This window comes from Crocodylus porosus, unplaced genomic scaffold (assembly GCF_001723895.1).
Source record: "Crocodylus porosus isolate Cpor-Errol unplaced genomic scaffold, CroPor_comp1, whole genome shotgun sequence".
Lineage (NCBI taxonomy): Eukaryota > Metazoa > Chordata > Crocodylia > Crocodylidae > Crocodylus > Crocodylus porosus.
Window position 1 is genome coordinate 33,777,280 of NW_017728943.1, and position 9,322 is coordinate 33,786,601.

Here is a 9,322-nt window from a genome sequence, read left to right on the forward strand (position 1 = left end):
GATCGCTATCGCCCAGGTGGTCAAGAATCTGGAGGCCCCTTACCAGGTCATCGCCTGTGGCCAGGACCAGGTCCAACAGGGCGTTTCCTCTGGTGGGACTGTGCACCTCCTGGATTAAGTGGAGGTCCTGTATCTCAGCCAGGAACCTCCTGAAACAGTCCGTCCTGGCTGACTGTTGCTCTCAGAAGATGTCCGGGTAATTAAAATCTCAGATGACAACTAAATCCCTTGCATTAAGTGCCTCTGCAAGCTGGCCCAAAAATTCCCAGTTCAGCTCCTCCCATTGGTTGTGGGGTCTGTAGTACACCCCCACCGTCAAATCGCTCTCCCCACAGCCCCCTTGAATCTTGACCCAGAGCACTTCAGCCTGCCCCTCCTCTGACCCCATTCTGCTGGCAGAGGATGTGTATTGCTCCTTGACATAGAGCACCACACCCCCACCTTTCCTTCCTTCTCTATCCTGCCTGTAAAGCCTATAGCCCCTAATGCTAACTGCACAGTCATGGGATGAATCCCACCGCGTTTCTGTTAGCCCTATGATATCTGGGTTTGAACTGGCTATTCTGAGGGCGAGTTCCTCCTGTTTATTCCTCATACTGCGAGCATTGGTATATAGGCATTTAAGGCCTTGCAAGAGTGTGTGTGCCACCCCCCATTTAGGGAGACTGTCTGGACCCCTGTTCCTTACCTTAGCACTCCTTGCCTTTGTCACCTGTCTTGCTTGGATGGCGTCTCCTCGTCTTCCTGCAGCCCCCTCCCCCGGCGAGGCTAGTTTAAAGCTCGCCATACGAGGTCAGCCAACCTGGAAGAGAAGACACGCTTGCCTTTAGGAGAGAGATGAAGCCCATCCCACCCCAGCAAGTCCCCTGCCCGAAAACATGCATTATTATCAAGGAACCCAAAGCCTGCCTGGCGGCACCAGCTGCATAAACACCAGTTGACCACGCCAATGCAGACCTCGTGTTGCTGTCCCCGCCTACTCACTGGAAGAAGAGAGGAAAATACCACTTGCACCCCTGTCTCCTTCAGCTTGTCTTCCAGAGCCTTGAAATCCTTCATAATGCAGTCAGGGTTGCCCCTGGCCACGTCGTTCGTACCCACATGGACAACAACCATGGAGTACTGGTCTGCAGGTTGGATGTAGGTCGGGATCCTTTCCGTGATGTCCCTGACCCAAGCCCCAGGCATGAAGCAGACCTGTCATGTCAAGGGGTCGGACCGGCAGATGGGACCTTCCAGTCCTCCTAGGATGGAGTCTCCAATGATGAGGACCCAGCATTTCTGCCTCCTGGTGTTTGCTCTCCGCCCATTCCCTGTTGTGTGGGGAGTGGCATTGTCCCCGCCAGAGGCCATTCCACTGTCCTCCTCCATCACAGCTGCCAGGGCGTCAAACCTGTCCCCCAGCTGAACCTGGGGTGTTTCCACCGTTCTAGGCCTAGCAGCTCTGGATTTGGGCACCTTCTTCCACTCCTGCGTTGGATGCGTCTCCTGTGAGGGCTATACAGGAAGGCCAACCACACCTTTTCATGCATCCACAGATGCACCTCAAGCAGGTCCAGGGAGGTGATTTTCCTCCTCTATGTGACATTGGTTAGGCCACAGTTGGAGTGCTGCGTTCAGTTCTGGGCACCGCACTTCAGGAGGGATGTGGGCAACATGGAGAGGGTCCAGAGGAGGGCCATTCGCATGATCAGGGGGCAGCAGGGCAGGCCCTACAAGGAGAGGCTACGGGACCTGAACATGTTCAGCCTCCACAAGAGAAGACTGAGGGGGGATCTAGTGGCCTGTTGCAGACTGGGCAGAGGGGACTAGCAGGCACTGGGGGAGTCCCTGTTTCCCTGAGCACTACCAGGAGTGACTAGAAATAACGGCCACAAGCTGGCAGAGGGTAAATTCAGACTAGATATCAGGAGGCGCTACTTCACTGTCAGGGCAGCTAGGATCTGGAACCAACTTCCAAGCAAAGTGGTGCTGGCCCCTAGCCTGGGGGTCTTTAAGAGGAGGCTAGATGAACACCTTGCTGGAGTCGTTTGACTGCAGTACTCTTTCCTGCTATGGCAGGGGGTCGGACTTGATGATCTGCTCAGGTCCCTTCTGACCCTACTAACTATGAAACTATAAGACTTAGTCTCTGTGAATTTGACCCATGAAGAGCAGTCATTTCTCTCCCTCCCTCCCCTCCCCTAAATATTACCATATAGTGGCTACAGTTGCTAAAAGACGCAAAGATTGTCAAGTTCAACACCTGGTCAAAATTTAGCAAAATGCTTGCAAGCACGGTTTTGACAAGAGTAGGCCAGCTTTGTTCTGAACAAACTAGATATATCTCTGCAGCACAGGAAGAGTTAAGATTTGTATTTTTGAGATGATAGAAAGATACTATTTTGAAGCCTACAAAAATCCTTTCTGTCTTTGGAGTGAGGTAAATCTGCCCATTTACTAAAAAGCAATGAAATTGTGATTGAAATCTCATTCTCTTGAGACAGTTCTTCCACATACTTTTTGTGGGCATTTTAAGGTTCTTTACAGAGTTGAGAAACACTGTTCCTCTGGAGATAGTAAAAGTTCTAACTTCTCTCAATGTAAGTCGCCTCACCTGACATCTTCGTGCTGTCAATTAAGACATTTGTTATATTATTTGATGCATTCAGATACTCTTGAAAGGTCTACCGGTGATATACGTGGGCACTTGCGCTTAAACTTGATTGACATTTGACTTCTGAGGCTAGAGGAAACCTCACAGATTGATTAGACGATAAACTTCATTGTCAGAAGGGAGAGTGTTGATTGAAACCCTCCTATTGATTGAGTCCCCTGAAGTGAAGCATTGTCAGACAAAAAGAGAAAATAGCAGGCAGCGTACACAAGAGCATTAGAGCCAAACTGGCCCCAGGTCAACACGGCCCATTATAAATATTCAGGATTATTTTTTAAGGTGTGAGGGAGGATAGGGAGTGACATATCTTTTAAATGTCTATCTGTTTTCAGCTTTCTTAATCTTTTGTAGGAGCCATATGTATGGAACCTGGCTGTTACTCTTGACTTTACACTGTTTCATTGATTGAAGAACTGAGCCTTCACCCCCACACCCCTTATATTTCCTGTGGTTAATTTTCAATGCTCTACAAACAGGGAAGAAATTGATCTTGATGTCGCTTCTTTTCCAAATATAGTATTAGAATTTCAAATTTAATTGACTCTTATCATGGTCTTCTATCAAGAACTGACTTTTAAAAGAGGAAGATCCAGTTCCTGAGACCAAGCAAATCTTCAGGGTATTTTATTACTGCAGTAAATCAATGATTATAACAATACTTTATATTCTGCAACTTGTAGAATCCTATAGTAAAGGGAAAATTCTTGCCTAAAGCAAAGATATAACGATTACTAAGTTGTGTTTTCTGTAATATATAACATTAAATACATTTTTAAACTAATTAAATTAATCAAATATAGGTCTCCATTTCAGAATATTTATTTGAATTTCAAGCTGCCATGGCATCTCATTTCCTGTCTGACATAGCATTCATTGGATTTTCTTGCCAGATTCAAGAATACTATGCTACAGGATAAACAAGCAGATAGAAAGATGTCTTGCCTTCCCTTGACTTCTTGAATGGCCAAGTGCTTAATCTTTCTTTCTTGCTCTTGGGGGAATGTAACTCTGCTTTAAATTGTGATTTTGCCTGAGAGGACAACTCTTCCCATGCCCTATTAAGTAGAGAGGTGCTAGTTTTTTCAGACAACCTGGCTGTTTCCTAAGTGGAAGTTTCTTCTCTTACCTTTGTGTGCACAGGAATGTATTGGAAGAGAGATGAATAGAATGTGAGGTCTCAAGGGTCTCGCCCTCAGCTTCACAGGCTTGGCATTTGATAGGGGGTGGGCAGTGGATTATCTCAGAGTACTTTTTGCCTGCAGGCAATTTTGTGGAGTGGAGTATATAACAGTAAAGAAGATAGGAATTGGCAAAACACTTGTGCGATTTACCATATGTATGTAGAGGCATAGCAAGATCATTCAGTGCCCAGAGTGGGTGGGGAATGATGGAAGACCAATCACCGGAGAGCAGAATAGGGAGATCAGGGGAAGGGAGGAAGAGTGGAGTCTTACTGTTGCTGTCCTCAGAGTGAAGGCTGCTACTGCTGCTGACACTGCTACTATAGCAGTGTTGACTTGGGCCCATGAACAAGACAGCCCCATTTACTCTCCTTTGCTCCCATGTATGTTACTAAACTCAGGTTGCATCTGCTTTGGCAAAGATTCCCTGAAGGGTAGGGGGAGGAGGGGAAGGAACACCATTTTGCTTACCTCCTCCCCTCCAGATACACTGCTGGGCACATCTTGTATCACTGGGCAGGGGCAGCTCAGAGCAAAGACTCCCAGGGCAGGCATGGTGGCAACAGTGAAGTACTGTGGGTCTCTGGTGCCCAGGGTCCAATGTATTTCTGCCTCCACCCCCCCCCCCCCGGGTCCTTTGCACCGGGAACTCCTCTGCTCCCTCCCCAACCCTGTTTGGTTACCTGTTTCAGCCGGGAAGGAAATGAAAGTCCCAGCATACCAGACACAGGGGAGGGGTGGCAGACGGAATTTCTGGCCAAAACAGGTAAGTAAACACCCAACCCGCAGGGCAGGCAAACATGTTAAACAACAAATGCAGCTGCCACCCACATGATAAGAACTCTGAAGGGCTCAGCTGGCGCCCCCCTCCCCCCCCAGCTGGTGCCCAGGGGCTATGGCTCCCTCCTGTCCCCCTCTCCCATCGGTCTGCCACTAGATGGCAAAGATTCCTGGGATCACGGTGTGACTTCAGCACCCCCTTGATAGTGAATGCCTGGAGCTGGTGCCCCACTTGCCCTCCCTAGTTATACTACTGCATGTATATTATAATGTGAATATAATGTGTGTAATAGCAGGAAGAACCAGGGGGTAGTGCTGTAGAGCTGTGTTGATTGTTAATGTGGACTGTAACTCCCAGAAACCCCCAGGGACTGGAGGCGGGGAGGAAGCAAGAGAAAAAGGAAGAGGAAGTATGAGGCAATAGTAAGGGGAAGAGAGAGCACCAGGGAGGTGGAACCTGGTCAGCCCTACACAGAGGAGTGCACAGTGGAGCTGGAGATCTCACTGGCTCCATCAGCCAGGACTGTGAACTGAAGGAGCTGGACTCAGACTTGAGGGCAACTGCAAGCTGCTGTTTGAGTGCTGTAGGGACCAAAGGCTTGTGTGAGGACACCTCTGGAGGTGTGTGGGAAAATTAGGATGTTGAACATATGTTACCACAATGTTGAAACTTCTTTACCTTTTAGCTGTTCCCTGTCTTTGACCTGTTGGCTTGTGACCCTAACCCCTATATAAAAGTCGGAACTCCCCCTTGCTTCATGTGCCGGTTTCTGGGGCTGCAGGGGTGGCACAATAAGTTCTAGTTTCATAAACAGTGATTAATTGAAGCCCTTTACTGTAACAGACTGAGACTGAGGGTTTCTGATTTTTTTTTAGGCCAAGGTGACAGGGGCTAATTGTGGTGGCATCAGGACATTATCAGTAATATTCTGTAGTTTCAAATGTTTAGATGTCTCACGAGTTTCAACGTTGCTTTGGCTTCCTGGAGTTCTAATGGCTAAATTTCTTATTTTCAACTAACTACACTGTTCTTATACCTATTTTTACCTTTAAACTGTTTGACACATGGTTTACTCTTAGCCTAGCATCATGTTAACAGTGGTGTAGAATTGCCTGAATAGGGGTGTCAGCCTCCCTATCACTGCAGCTGCCTCCCAATTTTCAGCTGCTGCAAAGCTCAGAAAGCTTGTTTGGATCTTCTGTGGCTCTCTTCATGTAGCAGATGGCTAATAGTGAGATGGCTTTTTAGGCTTACTGTAGTTGGCCTAAGAAGGTTACCAGCAGCTTCAGAGTAGATGGATCCTAAGAGACTTTGAGGGCTGATTGTAAGAGGCAGAAGCCCATGACTGTCTAATAAGACTGACAAGAGACTGAAAAGAGGTCTCCAGTAACACTTTTAAGGTCTATAGGAGAGATGTAGCATCACCAGTCTGCTGGTATCTCTCCCTCCCCTCCTTTCTCTCTAAACCACACATACATTCTTCCCTTTCCTCAGTCCCAGCCTCTCTCCTCCTGCAGAAAAAGGCAACTTGCCCATCAGGGTTCTAGGAACTGAAGCAGGCCAGGAAGGTATTTTTCTATTGCTGTTGACTAGACTCACACAAAGAACCTAGTTTTAATTGTCTTTACTGCTCTGTTCTCAAACTTAAATCTACTAAAACAAAAGTGTTTGAAGAATTCTCTAATTAGCAAACCTGCTTTCATATAATGTGTCTTAATTTACAAATACCCTGCCTGATTAATTTCCATATTAGTCAACAACATCTCCTTTTTTTTTTCTCCTATTAACAATCCGCCCTTGCAATCAGTTTTCACTTTGAGGGCAATCTCTGTGAAGGGAAAGCCTCCAGCCATGATTTGATGTCTTACATTAAGGATATCAGAGATGGCAAGTCAGTTTGATGTTGTTGGATAAAATCTTCACAACTTTTAAAGCTTAATTGACTAATTTTAAGTCATATACACCCTAGTTCTCTACTATTATAAACAAGTTCAGTACATCACTTTTTTCCCCTCTCTGCTTCATTTTGTAGCTAAGTAGGAGTAAAAACAAAACAAAAATTCCAAAGAAACTAATACTGGTTGTATACGATGTTCATTTTTAGCAGTGGACATTTTTGAGGAACTTCTACTGTTAGAAATTGTTCTAAGAGAGGAAGCAACACAGGAGTTCAGCCCACACCTCATGCACCCTTCTCTTGTTCTTCCTGACTTCTCCAAACCAGGGATCAGCCTGGGGAAGGTGTGGGCAGCAGAGGCTGTTCTAGCCCTCCTAGTCCTGGGAGGCAATCGAGTGCTGTGCTGCAGAGCACATCAAGGCTAGCACTGGCAGCTTCTTCCTTTCACAGCACTACAAACCCTGAGAAGTCAGTACCAAGTATCCACTTATACTCTGTTATCTAAATCAAGAATTTTAGGTCAATTTTCCTTTGTTAGTGGATAAGACTGTGAATGCAAAATTGAACTCAGAGCTAAAATTCAACTACTTCAACTTATTTCTTCACCACTTCATACTACAGTACAATACACATTGCTTAACAAAGCTACAAATTAAAACATTATTAAACTTTATAGGTCTAAAGAGATTAAGAGAGTGTGAAGAAGAGAGTCATTTAAATGAGCTTTATTCACTGCTCGGATATGAAAGATAGGTTAAGTTCAGTTCAAGCCCAAAAGCCCCCATTATGTCCCTATTATGGCAGATGATGCAGTAATGAATCTTCATAAATACCAGCAAAGGCATTCTGCACTGACAGGGTTGCAGAGATAAAATGTACTTATAGCTACAATATCTTGCATATTAATATTTAATGAAATAATATAATTTGAAAATAACATATTTATTAAGTCTTTGTGTTTGCAGAGGGATTGGAACAAGAAGGCCAGCCTCCATCTCCAACAAAGTGCAAATCAAAGCAAGTGGAAGACCTACAGGACGATAAAGAGGGTAGGTGGTATTAAGGCTTTTCAGAGTGTGTCAGCAGTGGGTTTTTTTATTGCAGGACAAAGATTTACTTTCAGTTAAGATAAGCAGAATAGAGTGTGACAAGGTTATTCTCCAGCAGTGGCCATGAAGTCAAGGTGGCCAGCAGTAGCCTGGAGTCCCTGCAGCCCTCATTTTGTGGACAATCACCCCTTTAGTCACCTGCCATGCACCGACGTCTATTACTTTTATGATGGACGCTGCTCCAGGGCTGCCCAAATTGCTTTCTCAAATGACCACCAGGTGCCCATGGTCACTGCTTTGTGTGCTAATCAACTGACTCCATTCCTCCCCTACACTATGCCTCATAGATGGCATCTATTGATCTCTTCCACTTAGCCCCTCCTCTGGGGTACCTGGACTCTCTATGGTCACACACTCTCAGTCCCTCATTCTGGGCTCTAGACCCCTCCCTAAGTCCCTAGGAACCTCCTTCTCCCATTAATTCTTCTCCAAACCTCCAGGCTGCTTCTTGCTTTACTTTCCCAGCTGCCCTTCTGGAGTTGTAGCCATCCTGATGAGGTTCTCTTAGCAGGCTCCAATATGTTACTGCTGGCTCCACTCAGATCTGGGCTTATATCCTACCTAACCCCAGCCTTCCTCCAGGCTCAGATGACTATAATCAACCCTGGCCACACCTACAGGCTGCCCCAGCACTAGCTTGCCTGCTTCTTAAGGTGGGAGAAGCACCAAGCTTCCTGCCAGACGGAATACTTTTCTTTTAAAATATTCCCAGTGTCTATATTTATTGTGCAAGTATGTTTTGGCTTAGACACTGGGAGTGAATTCTGCTACAGTTATATTTTCTGTCAAAGGAGATTCAAAATTAGGAATGATTTGCTGATGTAATAATCTATTTATTATTGTTGCTATAAATGAAATAAGTGTCCATAAAGTGCTTTGATGGGGTGCAACTGATGATTTCAAAAGTAATATACATTGCATAATGAAACAGTCAATGTCTGGTTAAGTTAAATGATCAAGTAAATCTACTACCACTATCACCTCACACTATGCAATAGCATTTTTTTTCCCTTTCTGGAATAGAATGTGGTATATAGGGGCATTTATACACATGCTTCAGGAGTTGTGGGGGGAGGGGCCACTTTAATGAGAATTGGTCTCAGAGCTGCTCTAATTAAAGTGCCTGGAGTGTCACATACATCAGCATCCTCAAGCTGAAAAATGGTAGTGGGGGAGCTTTAACTAAATCTCATCAAACGAGTTTTAGTTAAAGTGCCCTTGCTACCACTTTTCAGTGTGGAGACACTGATACATATGATGCTGGAGTCTGCTGGAGCACAGCAATTACCATGTTCAATTAATTACCAGGAGAAATGATTAATCAGCCTCCCTGCATAGTTTCATAGTTTCTAGGGTCAGAAGGGACCTGAGTAGATCATCTAGTCCGACCCCCCACCATGGCAGGAAATAATACTGGGGTCAAACGACCCCAGTAAGATGTTCATCCAACCTTCTCTTAAAACCCCCCAGGGTAGGAGCCAGCACCACTTCTCTTGGAAGTTAGTTCCAAATCCTAGACGCCCTGACCATGAAGTAGCACTTCCTGATATCCAGCCTAAACCTGCCCTCTGCCAGCTTGTGACCGTTATTCCTGGTCACTCCCCGCAGTGCACGGGGGAATAGTGACTCCCCCAATGCCTGCCGATCCCCCCTGCCTAGTTTATAACAGGCCACAAGATCCCCCCTCAGCCTTCTCTT

General features: G+C 45.8%; 1 protein-coding gene across 1 annotated transcript in view; it reads left to right on the forward strand.

Annotated features, from left to right (window-relative positions):
* MACROD2 (MACRO domain containing 2) overlaps positions 1 to 9,322 on the forward strand; it is a 1,470,564-nt gene that overhangs the window by 1,355,761 nt on the left and 105,481 nt on the right. The window contains exon 10 of the mRNA XM_019549129.1: positions 7,481 to 7,564. Within this exon, the coding sequence (XP_019404674.1) occupies positions 7,481 to 7,564 (84 nt within the window). The remainder of the gene's footprint in view (positions 1 to 7,480; positions 7,565 to 9,322) is intronic.